General features: G+C 40.0%; 1 protein-coding gene across 1 annotated transcript in view; it reads right to left on the minus strand.

Moving 5' to 3' along the window:
- Nucleotides 1-2,018: 2,018 nt before the first annotated feature.
- Nucleotides 2,019-16,833, minus strand: part of ZMYND12 (zinc finger MYND-type containing 12) — a 69,744-nt gene continuing 54,929 nt past the window's right edge. Inside the window, exons 4-8 of the mRNA XM_053576318.1 lie at nucleotides 11,101-11,270; nucleotides 8,390-8,512; nucleotides 7,152-7,260; nucleotides 4,968-5,113; nucleotides 2,019-2,411 (exon numbers count right to left, since the gene is read on the minus strand). Of these exons, the coding sequence (XP_053432293.1) occupies nucleotides 2,289-2,411; nucleotides 4,968-5,113; nucleotides 7,152-7,260; nucleotides 8,390-8,512; nucleotides 11,101-11,270 (671 nt within the window). The 3' untranslated portion in view covers nucleotides 2,019-2,288. The remainder of the gene's footprint in view (nucleotides 2,412-4,967; nucleotides 5,114-7,151; nucleotides 7,261-8,389; nucleotides 8,513-11,100; nucleotides 11,271-16,833) is intronic.

Below are 16,833 nucleotides of genomic sequence, written 5' to 3' on the forward strand. Positions count from 1 at the left end.
ATTGAGACCAAATGAACAAATAAACAGATACAAAGGTTACCAGGCACATGGGCCCATAGATACAGAGACAGACGGAAACACATAAACATACAAGCAATAGCCACAACAACAGCAATATAAGAACAACTGCAATAAAAATAGTGATAATCGTAAAATAATTGAAAGAAGGGGAAAAAAAGAGAGAGAAAAGTGGTGTTAGAAGGAATGTTAAGTGAGAAGAAAGAAGAAATTAAAATTAGAAGACATAGAAATAAAAAATATATCTATATTAAATGTAATAATAAAAAATTATCGAAATCTCCTCTAAGAAAATGGTGAGGAAAAATCAGACAAAAAGAAAACAACAGCAAAAAAAAAAAACCCACGAAAACCAAACAAAACAAAACAAAAAAAAGGCACGAACTGCAAAAATATTCTTGTGGTAGAAATATACCTATAAATATCTATATGTCTGCTGTAGGGATCAACTTTCGTAGGAATATATTCATACTGAAATATACTTTCTGGACACCAGGTGGTGCTGTGAGTGGTTTCGAGACTTATACCTGGTTTACAGTTTATACCGTTACCATGGTAACCACCTTCCATGGCTGATCGCCATTTTGGAGTTTCCGTAAAAGTTTGTCGCCTAAGAATTGTGCAACCTCGGCTGTTCTTTTCCGGACAGCACTTGCGACCGACCTTCCCACTCAGTGCAGGTGTCCACGCTTCCTAAGTCCCTCCACTCTGTTCCCAGGTTCCCCCGCAAACTGGCGACTGCAATCGGCCATAAGGGGAGTGGTGTTGAGTTCGCGCAGTATCTCCTGTACCTGGTTCCCAGGGCTTCAGTAGCTTTGCGGCTCCAGAAGCCAAAGCCAGGTCCTAGGCTTCAAGCTGGTTCCTGTGGTTGGAGCGCTTGGGGGATTTATTCTGAGTTTTATGGTTCAGAGTTTTGGATGGGCGTCCACCAGTTTGCTGCGCAGCCTGAACCGCCAGCCCCCTCCAACACCTGGGGGAAAGGTGCCCGCCCTTTTGGGTAGTTCAAAATGTCTGTTTCCCAGGCAGGATCCCTTCCCTTCAATTGTCTGACAGTTTGCACAGCTCCCTGTGATTTTGAGTGGCTCTCCTTTCGGATGCCTCCCTCAGTTCAGGATTAATTACTTGTCAACTGGATTTTGTCAGCATTTACAAGCTGCTGACCTCCATGGGGGAGGGGCCTGCTGGCCTGCATGACAGAGCAGGGAAGAATCTCTACAACAGAGTCTGTGATTTTAAATTACCCCTCATATATAGCAAACCGCCAGTTCGCTGGGCGTCTCCAGCTGTCTGTCCACTTCAATAATCCACACACAGGGAAGGTCCAGACCGCCTTTCCTCTCACCTGGTGGCTTGGGAGAGGTGGCTACACATCTGTCCTGTCCGCCATCATGCTCCGCCCCCCAGAAAGCTGAAATTTGAATTCAAGCCTGTCTGAGTCCAAGGCCTGTACTCTGTCCTCTGCATCATGGGGGACCTTTCAGAATGCTTCTTCCCTAGACAGTACAGTTGGCTCACATCTGCTTCAAATTGTCTGAGATAAGAATAATACCAACCTGGAATGGTGTCACAGCCAGTCCATACTGAAGCTCCTTGAAAGGCTGGCCCAGGGGCCTTCTCTGGCTCATGAAGACTTTATGCATGATTTATACTTACACTTTACTATTTGTTTTCTATATGTCTCATGTACCTTTTGTTCCTCTATTCCTCCTTTACTGCCTTTTTTTGCTTTAAGACAATATTTTCTAGGATATCATTTTAATCCCTTTGTTGATTTTTAGCTATTTTTTATTTTCTTAATGATTGCTCTAGGGATTACAATGGACATTTTATCACCTTCTACCTCAGATTAATGCTAACTTAATTCCAGTATAGAATTATGACTAGAGGAACTCGGCTCCGATTTAACCCTATTCCTTATCCCCTTCTTTGGCAAAGAGTTGTGAAATATAAATAATCACTGGGAGACTTCTGGGAACTATGACAAACCATTTGTAGTTTAATTAAAATGACCACGTTTGTAATCTGACTACACATTACTCAAAGTCACACAAAGTCATGGATAAACCAAGTACAAAGGTCATAATAAAGAACAGTTTTACTGATTTCTATGCCTAAAGTTTCATATCCCTTCACTTATCTGCTGTATAAGAATAAAAACACAACTATGTATGCAACCTCAGGGAAAGAGGGAAAAGTTCAGCAATCCAGAGTACCTTAAACTAATTGCGCAGGGCTGCTGTGTTATCCCCTGATGCAGAGCTCATGGGTCACTAAATCATGGGATAATCCTCAGCTGAGATGACACGTATTAACTCTTGAATGGTGTTTTCCTCAGAGACACCAAGCAGTTTTTCTTTGGCTAGATCGAGGGCTCTTATGCCATATTCCTTTGCCTGAAACAGAATTGCAGTAGCAAAAGGAAGTTGTCACAGGAAAGCATAACATTGGGAAGCCCCATCTGTGCTCAATTCCAGAAACATAGGACAGAACTCATTTTCTCACACCAGCCACTGAGTCTTGTCAATGAGCCTGTCAATACATGTTGGCCCCTACAGCTAGCTACCTATGTGCTGGATGAGCTGGGGGCACAAGAAAAACCCATGTTATTTGTCAAACTAAGTATACAAAGTGAGAGTTGGGGGAAGATGGCACACCTTTTGTGTATGGGACATAACCACAAGATGACCTGGTTGCTTTTACCCTCACATTAATCTGAAATACATTTAAAAAAAAATCACAAAGTGAGATCTTTGTAGGCTCTTAATCAGGGGCCTATGGACCAACCTTGGGAGGCATAGAGGCAATAGGTACCACAAGTAAATTACCATCCTGGGGCTGTGCTGGGGGCCATGTTGCTCAGAGTTTTGACTTTATCAGAGGCTCCCCATCCTCCCTTCCTTCCATCCTATAAATATTTATTAAATGGCTACTTGTTCCAGATCCTTTGAATACAGGAGACATTCCTGTCCTCATGGAACTTATGATACAGTAAGGGAGAAAGCCAATAAATAAGACAAATAAGTAAAACCTGATAGTATCTTAAATAGTGATAAATACTAAAAATAAAGCAAGAAAAGGCTCGGTGCCTGTAGCTCAGTGAGTAGGGAGCCAGCCACATACACCGAAGTTGGCAGGTTTGAGCCCGGCCTGAACCTGCTAAACAACAATGACAATTACAATAACAACAACAAAAATAGCTGGGCGTTGTGGCAGGCACCCATAGTCCCAGGTACTTGGGAGGCTGAGGCAAGAGAATCACTCAAGCCCAAGAGTTTGAGGTTGCTGTGAGTTGTGATGCCACGGCACTCTACCGAGGGCGACAGTGAGACACTGTCTCAAAAACAATAAAATAAAATATAAAGCAAGAAAAGGGGATTGGAAGCAGGGTGGGAGTAGAGTTCTGCAGTTTTAGACAGGGATACCAGGGAAACCTTTGCTGTGAAGACAGCCGAGTAAAGATCTGAAGGAGGCAAGGGGCCTATCTTAATTTATAGATGTGTCCCTCTTGCCTTAGGGGGTCCTTTTGTAGATCTAACACCCTTCACATATCTTGGGGTAATGACTTGAAAATTGGATCTTGCCCTATAGAAAAGAGATACTGTCCAACATAAATTTGAAAATTCCAGGCTGGGCGTGGCAGTTATTGCCTATAGTCCTGGCATTCTGGGAGCCTGAGACAGGTGGATTGCTTGAGCTTCAGGAGTTCAAGTTCAGCTTGAGCAAGAGGGAGGCCCTGTCTCTCCTAAAAATAGAAAGAACTAGTTGGGCATCATGGTAGGCACCTGTAGTCCCAGCAGCTATTTGGGAGGCTGAGGCAAGAGGATTGCTTGAGCCCAAGAGTCTGAGCTTGCTGTGAGCTATGATGACACCATGACACTCTACCCAAGGTGACAAAGTCTCACTCAAATAAATAAATTTGAAAATTTCATGGGAATATTTCCTTTTTCCCTAACCATTCCTACCCCTATTTCAGACAGGGTTGGTGCCTTTTCTCTGTGCTCCCACAGTGCTCTAGGCTTTGCTATCACATTCTATTATGACCCTCTGACTGTGAGCTCCTTCATTCCCTGATGAGTGGTGGGTGCTCATAAAAGTTTGCTGAAAAAAAGGGAGGGAAGATAGGAAAGAAGAAAGAAAGTGAGGGGAAAGAAGATTAAATTTTCCTAAGTCACCCAAACAGAAAGTCCTCCTCCAACCAGCCACCTTTTGCCACCTCTTCTCTTTCTCCCCCTCCTTATTTTAGTTTTCTTTGTCGCATTTTTCACTTTTTGAAATTATATTACACATTTATACATTTACTTCCTCTCCTCCAAAAACACTAGTTCCATGGAGATAGGGAACATGTCTGGTTATTTACCACTCTACCCCCTTGTCCCTAAATAGTACCTTGCAAGTGGTAGATGCTCAATAAACAGTTGAATGGGTGAATTGATCAATCAGTAAATCAATAAACAAATAATTGACCCTCTCATCTCCTTAGTTTCGTCATCTGAAAAGTGGTGATAATAAAATACCTACCTCATAAGGTTGGTGTATTAAATATGATAATTACGAAAGGGGTTAAACCAATGATGTCATGTACAGAAGTACTCAAAAAGTTACCTTTTAATTCATATCGTGACAATTCATTTCTGCCTGAATCCCTGCAGCAACAAGGAACTCAGTAACTGAGTATATTACTGATGTTGCTACTTCATTTCTCCAAGGTTTCCCAGCACTGCTCCAGACTCAGTTTACCTATGTGACCCTGAAAAGTTCCCCTTGAGGGAAAAAGATAATGTAAGCTAGATTCAACAAATAAGAAATGTTCTGAGCGTCTGAACTTTTTTAAAGTGAGGGTTTGCTCTGAGGGTAAAAGCTAGTGGATTTGGGCAAAAATGCAGCTAAATTCAACTAGATAAATTTCTACTTTCATGTACTACACATGCTGCTTTGCTAGGGAAACTTGCCTTTGAATAATTCATCATCAGGTGGTAAAGCATGACCAGGGTTTTCAGAAGAATGATAATTTTTTCAGGGGCTTCGTCAGATGTAGATTCTCGAATGTTCAAGATTGAAGTCAGAATCCGAATGGCTTCTGCTTCCTGGGCTTCATCTGTATTGCAAGGGAAAGAAAGAAAAAAAATAGGTTCTTGGCAGCCAAGTCTGCCATTATTATAAGCACTCAGCTGTTAGGAGACCTAGTCTGCTAAAGTCCCCTGGGGGGTGAGGGGTAGCAGTGGTGGAAACAAGACAAGTCCCAGCAAATTCTTCAGATGAAGGACTACTGTCAGGCACAGTGGCTTGTGCCTATAATCCTAGCACTCTGGGAGACAGAAGCGCTAAGCTCATAGGATCAAGACCAGCCTAAGCAAGAGTGAGAGATTCCCTGACTCTACTAAAAATAGAAAAACTAGCCAGGTGTTGTGGCAGGTGGCTGTAGTCCCAGCTACTCAGGAGGCTGAGGCAAGAGGATTGCTGGAACCCAGGAGTTTGAGATTGCTGTGAGCTATGACACACCAAGGCACTCTACCCAGGGTGATAGAGTGAGACTGGCTCTTTTTGTTATCTTAATTTAAAAAAAAAAGAAGGACTACTGCCTCCAGCGCAGGAAGTCAGAGTTTCAGGCAGTTCTCTGGTTTTGCTTAGCATGTCATTATCACAGTAGCCTAAAGACATGTTCACTCCCACAGGTCCCAACATTGCTAAGGTTTCTCTTACAGATTGCTGAACTCTAGACCTCTTGAGCTCCCAAAGGCAGGGAATTTGTCACAGCCAGATTTCTTGGGGTCACTTCAGCTTCCACTCTATGACTGAAAGGAGGGAGCTGGGGGAGGGGGACTTCTTGCAGCTGCAGCAGCTTAATTCTTCTCCCCCAATACAAAGATGGGTAATTAATAACCTTTCTGCTTCCCTGTCTGAGTCTGTTTACTGTTTCCCCCAGCAGCGTTTGGTCCTACTTTAGATGCCATTTATTGAGTAATTACTGTGGGCCAGGTAGTTAAAAGCACTTATTTAAAAGTATGAAGCGTAGGGAAAAAAGACAAAAACAACTTGTGCCGTAATGGTGAGGTTGGCTATCTTTAGTTATATGATTTCCAAGTTTTCTGTTGTAACATGAATCACCTTCATTATGAGAGAAAACCCAATAAAGTTATTACTCTTTTAAACCTTAGCCCAAAATCGCTTCTCCAAACATCTTCATTCTTCAACACCACCCAATTGTCCTCACCTTTTCACTCTGGAACTCATCTTGTAACATAATTTGTACTCACTGAAATGTTCTTTGGTTATAAGAACCAAAGATAAGTTCTATATCACCAACTGCACTGTGTGTCTCTTTTGAGCAGAAACTAGCTCCTCTGGCTCTTTTTGTTATCTCAAAGGGTGTGATGCTATATGGTGCTACTCAATACCCAGCCCTTTGTTGATCCTGGGAATAGAGATGAATTAGATTTGGCCCTGCCACTGAGAAGCTCACAGTTAGTAAAGGAGGAGGATAAAGTGCCCCCAACAAATCAGCAATGCAGCCTCTGCATAGAGTCTACCTTGGAGAGAAAACGTAAGAAATGGCTGCTCTGGGGCTGGGTGTGATGGCTCACACCTGTAATCCAAGCATTCTGGGAGGGCAAGGCAGGTGGATTGCCTGAACTCAGGAGTTCAAGATCAGCCTGAGCAGCAAGAGCAAGACCTGGTTTCTAAAAAATAGCCGGCCATTGTGGCAGGTGCCTATAGTCCCAGCTACCAGGGAGGCTGAGGCAAGAGGACTGCTTGAGTTTGAGGTTGCTGTGAGCTATGATGCCACAGCACTCTACTGAGGGTGACAAAGTAAAACTCTGTCTCAAAAAAAAAAAAAAAAAGGATACTCTGCAGAAATCACAGGAAGCTCTAAGGAACCCTTGTTTTCCTCCAAACATGTCCCTCGCTAGCCGCTGGAAAGGCTGTGTGTGATTATGGGGATCTGAATTCTTCCTAACACTGGTAAAATCTCTTTGATCCCCATGTCCTAGTTTTCCCTATCAGCAAAATGAGGAAAATGGCTTTAATGTACTCCATGATAGGGACAGCTATTGTCCCACTTAGGGACAAGTCCTGAGTATTAGGTGGGATGAAGTTACTAACTACTGTGCCTCCTAGGGAAAGGTGACACTTACCTAAGCTAGTGTCCTTCTCAAATCGTTTTCCCAGTAAATCTTGTTGGGCTTCATTCTGTAAGAAGAGTTTATACTGTTCATTCATATATTTATTCCAGATATCAGAGACCTGTTGGGAAAGGAGATAGTGATTAGATAAGCAGATCTGATAATGATCAGACAAGCCATTGGACCAGCCAGGTGGGGAAAGCAGAGCATCTGGCCAGGTGTCCTAAAGTCTGGAGACTCCCTCTTATCCTGTGCCTGAAGGCAGAGGGAGCCCTAGGAGCACCAACAGACCTGTCCAAAGTGAGTGTGACAGCTGAGGAGCTGCAAATGGCATGTGGTAGGTCCATCTATGGGCAGCACTGGTGGGGTCCAACGACAAGGGCTACCACTGGTGAAGCACAAACATCAGTAAGCCTTTACACCCCCTCAACATCCCAGTTGAGGAAATATTCTTATAATTTCTATTTTACCTGTCAACAAACTGAGGTACACAGAAGTTAAGATCACACTGGATTTCTAGTAAGAGCTGTTAAGTGACATGGCCAGGATTTAAAACTAAGGTTGTCTGACTCCAAAGCTCATTGCTTTTTATTTTTTATTTTTTTGTGGTTTTTGGCCGGGGCTAGGTTTGAACCCAGCACCTCCGGCATATGGGACCGGCGCCCTACTCCTTGAGCTACAGGCGCTGCCCCTCATTGCTTTTTAGTTACAGCAAAATGCTTCTTCCTAAGAAGTGGGTCTAAAATATCAATCAACAGCCACAGCAAGACAGCCTCTGTCTCACACAGAAATGGCTGTTTGTTAAGTGGGGTGTTTCTATATGAATGTAACTGATGGTTCAAAATAATTTGCATGTAAAGATGAAAATTTTAGTGTTCTCGTGCGGCAACAGATTTCCCTTGACACCTTTCTCTGTCACACGCTTCAGTATGCCCACATTAGCATGCTCCTATGGGTATGGCAGAGCATAGGGCAGTCTATTTGGAGGGGTTCGGTGCTTACTGACCATCATACATTATTTGTTAATCACCCTATGGATGCTAAGGATTAGTCTCTTTTAGTAGAGAAACTGGAAGAAAGAAAAATTGGAGCATATCACATATCAGGCTATGTAACCTTGGGCAAGTCACTTCATCTCTCTGTGCTGCTCTTTATGGTATGTTTCTTGTGAATGGTCTGACACCACTTGTAAGAGACCACTTATAAGAGACGAAGCGTCTGTGTCAAGGCTCCATTCCTACCCAGCTCACCTTGGTGTAAAGTGTGTCTGCCAGGTCCATCTTGTTAAGAATATAGAATATATTAGCCAGGTGGAAGTAGCCTCCTGAGGTCCTGATGTCCTCTGTTCCAAATGCACAACTGGCAAAATAAATCTACAGCAAGAGACAGAAAGAGAGTGCTTGAGTTCCCTTTGCAAATCATATATCTGGCAAAGGACTTGTATCTAGAATACACATTTAAAATTAAAAAAAAAAAAAACTATAATAGCTTGATTTAAAATGTTTAAATGCTTATGATCCCGAATAGACATTTTTCAAAAAAGGCATGCAAATGGTTAATAGGCACATGAAAAGGTACTTGAAATTGCTAGTCATTAGGGAATTGAAAAATAAAACCAGAATGAGATACCATTGCATACCTATTAGGATGGCTAGAATCAAAAAGAAAGTAGCAAGTATTGACAATGATATGAAGGAAATAAAATCCTCAGACATTACTGGTGGGAATATAAAATGGTGCAACCTCTGTGGAAACAGTTTGGCTGTTTCTCAAAAAGTTAAACACAGTTATTATATGATCTCGCAATTCCTTTTCTAGGAATGGAAACCTGTGTCCAACACAAATACTTGGAAACAAATGTTTACAGCAACATTACTCAAAATGGACAAAAATGGAAACAACTGAAATGTCCATCAACTGATGAATGGATAAACAAATTGTAGTATATCCAGATCTGCTCAGCAAGAAAAGGAATGATTTATTGACACATTCAACAACATGGATGTATCTCAAAACTGCTACACTAGATGAAAGAGGTCAGATACAAAAGAACACATGATTTTGTTTATGTAAAATGTCCAGGGAAAGAAAATCCATGGGACAGAAAGTGGTTGTCTGAAAATGGGGTGGGAATGAGAAAAGATTATAAATGAAGACGAGGGATCTCTTTGGAGTAAGGGAAATGTTATAAAACGTTGATTATGCTGATGGTTGTGCAATTCTGTACATTTACTAAAAATAATTGAATTGTACACTTAAAATGGGTCAGTTTTGTGATATGTATCAATAAAGTAGTGTTTTTAAAAAGTGAGGCTAAGGAATATGGGTATGTGCTACTTGTTAACTGTGTGACCCAGCTCAAGACACATGCCTCTGTTTAATTTGTTGAGGATACAGAAAAGAAAAACAAATGAAGAATTGTATGAGTCAGAGTCTCAGGTGGAAATAGATGGCACCCTCAAGAAAGATTACCTGGGCAGCACCTGTGGCTAAGGGGATAGGGCACCAGGCCCATATACCAAAGGTGGCAAGTTCAAACCCGGCCCCAGCCAAATTGCAACAAAAAAATAGCCAGTGTTGTGATGGGCACCTGTAGTCCCAGCTACTTGGGAGGCCGAGGCAGGAGAATTGCTTAAGCCCAAGAGTTTGAGGTTGCTGTGAGCTGTGACACCACAGCACTCTACCAAGGGTGACATAATGAGACTCTGTCTCAAAAAAAAAAAAAAAGAAGAAGAAGAAAAAAAAAGAAAGATTACCTGAAGATAGATTGATAAAAGTATTATTTCAGATATAGAAGGGTTATGGTATGGGACCAACTAGGAAGAGCTAGTGAAACACTAGAGACAACCAACAGCAAAATAATTATCACCCATCCCTATATCTGAAAAACCAAGGGAAGAAAACAGGGTTATTGGGGCCCAGGAAGAGCTAATGCTGCAGAAGAAGGCTACCTGATAGGAGCTGTGGCCACAGAGGAACACTGTGCCTGTCAGAGTTGGGGTGCGGTCAAAAGACAGCAGACAGATAAATGTCCAAGCTCTCCCTCCTCCTGCCGTTCACTCCCCTGCTATGCCTTCCACTCCAAGGCCAGAGAGCAGTGGAGTCCAGGTTGTGCAGCCCATAAAGGTCATATTTCCAGGCAATGGAGTAGGGCAGAGAATGGATTTGAGGGTAGGGAGCTATAGAGAATAACCAAGGCAAGAATGAATTTATGGGCATTGTGCAGTGTCAAGCAACCAGAGGAAGGTGTGCCCAGTGGAGAGGCTAAAGAGAGAAATTCGCATGGAGACTGTAGTCTGATCCTACCCTAACTGTGATTTCAGGCTCAGGGATTATTCTCTCCAGTAACATTTCCAATACCAAAATAATAACATTTCCCAATATCAAAATGCTGATAGAAAACTCATAAATTTGGGGAGAATAGCTCAATATCATCTTTGCCATTCTATCTAATATTTGTTCAGAGTTTTATGGTTTATAAGTGTTGTTTTATACATCTAGCTAAATTGAATGTCATAACTTCACTCTAAGGTAGAGATATTAATGTTAATTTTAAAAACAATAGCCAAAGTATTATATTTATGTTATTTTATTATTAGAGATTATTTTTTGATTTCTGTCTTCCAGGTAATAAAAGAGGTTAAATAATTTATCAAGACTACGTGGCTAGTGAAACAACAGATCTTGGGCTAGAAGCAAAGCCTTTCTCTTAAGCCAGTATGCTGTTCTGCCTTTCTTTATTATCTTTAGAGAAGCTGAGGCTTTGAGAAGCTATGACCTGGGCAAGGTTGCATAACCAGGAAGCAGAAATGCTTGAACTCGGGTCATTAGAATTGTGTTATCCCATCAAATGGTCAGTTGTAAACAGAAAGTTTTAGAGAAATATTCAGTTAAAAAAAAAAACTAAAACTAAAAAAGCTCTTTGCAGAAATACCCATATGTTATAATTTAGCTTGTTTACATCATTGGCGAGATGATAACGGGCTTCCTCATAGTTTTTCTTAGCCATGTAGAGAAGTCCCAGGTTCCGGTGCAGTAAAGAGTGGGTGGCATTACTACAGTCAGTTGATTTGAGGACAGTCCACCGGGCTTGTAATAGATATTCTTCAGCCTGTATGATCCGGCCCAGACCTGCCCAAAAATAGTACAGAAGATTGTAATTCATATCCTGTCCAAGAACACAACATGAAATATGATTCATCATCCATTCACTCATTTATTCATTGACTCAAGTATTTATTGACACACAAAACCTTGTACTTGACAAAACAACTTCCAGCCCAGGATCCTCCCTCCAGGATATTCTCAGATTCATCCTCCACCAATGACCAGTGCAATGCTCTACCTCCAAAGTAAACTCACCCAGAAATTTTTGAACAAAACCCAACTTCCATAGTAGTGAAAGGATTAAAAATGTCCACTGGACATCCAAAAATCATGACACCCAAAACACAACCAGGCTTATCAATTCTCTCAATAAAGGTGAGTGGTGTAAATTGTCCTCTAAAGAGGCACAGGCTAGCTGACTGGATACATAAACTCAAATGGGATATCTGCTGTATACGAGAATCTCACTTTACCTTAAAGGATAAAAATAGACTCAGGGTGAAGGGATGCACTTGTATAATACAGGCACATGGAAACCAGAAAAAAGCAGGGGTTGCAATTTTAGTAGTAGATACAATTGGCTTTAAACCAAAAAAAGATAAAGAAACATAAGAAAGGCCACTATATATTTGTCAAGAGAAACACCCAACATGAAGAGATTTTGATAATTAACAATTATGCACCATACCAGAATGCTCCTCAATTCATAAAGCAGACCCTAATGGATATGAACAACTTGATATCTTCCTGCACTATAATAATTGAAGATCTTAACATCCCTTTGACAGTTTTGGAAGGATCCTCCAAGAAGAAACTAAACAAAGGAATATTAGACTTAAACCTGACCTTCGAACAAATGGACTTTATAGATCTCTACAGAACATTTCACCCTAATAAAACTGAATATACATTCTTCTCATCAGCCCATGGATCATCCTCCAAAATAGACCATATCCTAGGACACAAGTCTAACCTCAGCAAATTTAAAAGTGTAGAAATTATTCCTTGTATCTTCTCGGACCACTATGGAATAAAAGTTGAACTCAACAGTAACAGGAATTTTCATACTCAAACAAAGTCATGGAAACTAAATAATCTTAGGCTGAATGATAGCTGGGTCAAAGATGAGATTAAGAAGGAAATCACCAATCACCAAATTTTTGGAACAAAATGATAACGAAGACACAAATTATCAAAACCTGTGGGATACTGCAAAGGCAGTCCTAAGAGGGAAATTTATAGCATTAGAAGCCCTCATCGAGAAAACAGAAAGAGAAGAAGCCAACAACTGAATAGATCATCTCAAGCAACTGGAAAAGGAAGAGCCTTCCAACCCCAAACCCAGCAGAAGAAAAGAAATAACCAAAATAAGGGGAGAATTAAATGAAATTGAAAACAAAAGAATCATTCAGAAGATCAATGAAACAAAAAGTTGTTTTTTTAAAAGATTAACAAAATTGATAAACCTTTGACCAACCTAACCAGAAATAGAAAAGTAAAATCTCTAATATCATCTATCAGAAATGATAAAGGAGAAATAACAACAGACACTTCAGAAATTCAAAAAATCCTCAATGATTACTACAAAAATCTCTATTCCCAGAAATATGAAAACCTGAAGGAAATGGACCAATACCTGGAAGCACACCACCTTCCTAGATTCAGCCAGAAAGAATTAGAAATCTTGAATAGACCTATATCAATCACTAAAATAGCATCAACAATACAAAATCTCCCAAAAAGGAAAACTTTGGGATCAGATGGCTTCACATCCAAATTCTATCAAACCTTTCAAGAGGAACTAGTACCTATATTATACAATGTTTTCCAAAGCACAGAAAAAGAAGGAATACTTCCCAACACATTCTATGAAGCAAATATCACCCCTGATCACCAGGAAAGGATCCAACAAAGAAAAACAATTATAGACCAATATCATTAATGAATGTCGACACAAAAATATTTAATAAGATCTTAGCAAATAGAACTCAACAACACATCAAAAAAATTATACACCATGAGCAAGTTGGTTTTATTCCATGATTACAGGGTTGGTTCAACATATACAAATCTATAAATTAATACATCGCATCAATAAAATAAAAAACAAAGACAATATGATTCTCTCAATTGACGCAGAAAAAGCCTTTGATAATATCCAGCATCCTTTCATGATCAGAACACTTAAGAAAATAGGCATAGAAGAGACATTTCTTAAACTGATAGAGGCCATCTACAGCAAACTCACAGCCAACATCATATTGAATGGTATAAAATTGGAAACATTTCCACTCAGATCAGGAACGAGCCAAGGATGCCCACTGTTTCCACTGCTATTCAACATAATAATGGAAGTCTGAGCCATTGCAATCAGGCAAGAAAAGGCAATCAAGAGTATCCAAATAGGGTCAGAGGAAATCAAACTCTTTCTCTTTGCTGATGATATGATCCTATATCTGGAAAATCCCAGGGATTCAACTACAAAACTCTCAGAAGTGATCAAGGAATCCAGCAGCATCTCAGGATACAAAATCAATACTTACAAGTCAGTAGCTTTTATATATGCCAAAAATAGTCAAGCTGAAAAAAACCATCAAGGACTCTATTCCTTTTACAATAGTGCCAAAGAAAATAAAATATCTGAGAATTTACCTAACAAAGGACATGAAAGATCTCTATAAAAAGAACTATGAAACTCTGAGGAAAGAAATAGCTGAAGATGTTAACAAATGAAAAAACATACCATGCTCATGGCTGGGAAGAATCAACATTGTTAAAATGTCCATACTACCCAAAGCAATCTACAGACTTAATGCAATCCCTATTAAAACACCATTGTCATGTTGTAACCATCTCCTCCTGTAAGAAAAGACTTGGATTCTACTTCAGGTATAAAACAGATGGTGATTTATTACACCTGCACAGGGGACCACTGCTCTCAAAGGCAGGTGGCCTCCAAATGAGGAGCAGGCTGATTTTTTATACCCTTTTTGTGTTGCATGCCAAGCAAGCAAACAAACACAGAAGCAGAATGTGGCGGTTAGCTCAGGGCAGGGTTACAGCGTGGTGGTTGGCTCAGGGAGCTACAGTGTGGCAGTTGAGGCACAGGGACAGCTTGGGAAACAGCTTGGTAGCTTGGGAAACTCAGCTTGGGTAAGTTTCTAGTGTTTGGTCTGGAACTTCCTTGTTCTGAAACCTGTTTTTGGAATTAACCCAAGGTGGGGGGGGGACAAGTGGGGGACTAAGGCTGAGACAAACTCAGGTCTTTTGGAGGCTATTGGTCTATTACATTCCCCACTGGTCTTTTTGGGGAATCAAACCCGTGATTCATCTGCATCATTAGGAAGGGGTTTAAAAGGAGCAGTTTTACTGATTTAATTTTTTACTACACACAGGTATGAGGAGGGGTCCAGTTAGGGCAGTTAAGCTTCTTTTCCCAAAGTTCAGTTTAAAGTTTAATTAAAATCCTTGAGGAGTTTTTTCAGGCTTTAGCTGTGCATTGACTAGCCAGCTTCCAATATGTGGCTGGTGTAGAGCATGTTGGCTGTCTTAAAAGTTACCCAGGCTGCTCTCTAAGGGACAGTGAAGTTCTGTTTAGTCAGCTGTGTTGACTTCATGCATGTAGTCAGGATGGTGGTGTAAAGTTCTTTCTATCTTGGTTAGGCAGAACAGGTTTTGATTCTGGGTTTAAACTTAATTCCCTTGATTTTCTTTTCCTTTTTTTTTTTTTTTTTTTAGAGAGAGAGAATGTACAGACATAAAAGATTAAATAGAACATGGTTAAATACTCAAGTGAAGATTTTTCTTGTTACTCCTTCTAGGGTTTTTGTTTATTTCATTCAATCTTTTCTAGTTTTTTTTTTTTTTAAGGAGTCTCTGTTAAATTGCAGAGGATTGACAGAGGCCTCCTGAAACAACATTAGTGGCAAAGCCTGCATTCAATCAAGCTTTGCTTCCTGGCAGATTTTATTAACCTCTGTTTTCATAGTTCTGTTCCTGTACTTTACTTTATTTAACTTTTAAGGCTTATCCAGGTATGATACTCAAAGTTTTAGTTATTATTTGCATTCTTTCTGCCATGAAGGATAGCTTACTGCTAAACTTAAACTAAAATAGCAACCAAAACCATGGGATGATTTCTCTGGGCAATACTTAGATTTAGCAGATAATATTTAAAACTGCACAAATTTTCTTAGTGTAGCTAACAGGTGATCTTTGTTGAGTTTTAAGGTTTCAGAGCAATTATAATTACTGTAAATGATTCTATACACTTTGGTTAGTCTTTTAGTTTAATTTAACAAATCAGTTTAGTTATAGGAAAGGCTGAGATTTTAATACAGGTGGGTCATAGCCTTTTTTTTTTTAAACTATTTTTCTCGCTCTGATTTCCCTTTCTATTAAATTAGTTGCTAAAATAAACTGTACCTTCAGTATACTGGGTCAGACTATTTGCACAGATTACAGTAAGAATAACTATTAGTTATTTAGGCTTTTTAAAAGTTGACTTTGATGGAATCCTTTATAAGGAATCTCAGTTGGACTTGAAGTCTTTCATGAGCCCAGGTTTCATCTGTGCCATTTGATACCTGTATGCATTGGGTAAATTTTTCTTTTCTTGAGGTTCCCAAGCACATTTCAATCCTCAGACCTGTCAGGAAGTTACTTTCGTTACTTACCACAGATCAGGAAACATTATTGATGGGTATCCGGCCAGTTCCTTTCTTTCAAGGGGCTTTTTTATTGGCTTTATAAAGTCAGTTTCAATTCCTTAGTGTAGTCTGGATACCTCTCAAAATGTTATTCCAGACAAAGCCTTGGTAAATTAACTAGTGCCTTTATTATCCTATAGAACAAAACAGATTCTTATTGAACTTATGCAAATAACTGTATTGTTAGGAATTAAGAATACTTACAAATGGCTTTTAAATTTTAGTGAAATTAAGGAGAGAGAAAAGGTACATATTCTAGATTCTGGTCATAAGTACTCTTAAAGAAATATATTGAGATGGAGTTAATAAAAGTAGTTCCTTGTCAAAGCCTGTTCTTTCTTTTTATGTTCATTTTTCTATTGGTGAGCTGCTGTCACAGAGGACCACTGTAGGACTTTCCTGTCACCCTGCTGGGGCCCTCCATTTCATGTAATTAGTATGGGAGGGCTCTTAGGGAATGGTGTCAGTCAGGCTGCTGGGGAGCACTTCCATCAGGGAACCAGAATTTTGAAGGCAAACGGACAGATAATTATACTAACAATATAGAGGAAGAAACCTTTCATTGCTGACAAGAACTAGAACTCAGGTGTTTCAAGGCATAAAATGTGATTTCTAGGGAATTTTAAAAAACTTTTTTATACATGTTTTCTTTTTTTTTTTTTTCAGTTTCATATAAGATTGTTTCAGGCTGAGACTAATCCTTTTAATAAATACTGAACAAATGATATAAATGATGCAGTAGACACAGGCCAGACATGAACAATGGCTAAAAGTTTATATTTATTCTTGTACTCCCATATTCTTAAAACCAGAACCAGAGGGGGAAGGGCAAGATGGCCAACTGAGACCAGCTACTGAGGGAGGGTCCTGTCCAAAAG

The sequence above is a fragment of the Nycticebus coucang genome, chromosome 22, assembly GCF_027406575.1.
Source record: "Nycticebus coucang isolate mNycCou1 chromosome 22, mNycCou1.pri, whole genome shotgun sequence".
In the NCBI taxonomy this organism is placed as follows: domain Eukaryota; kingdom Metazoa; phylum Chordata; class Mammalia; order Primates; family Lorisidae; genus Nycticebus; species Nycticebus coucang.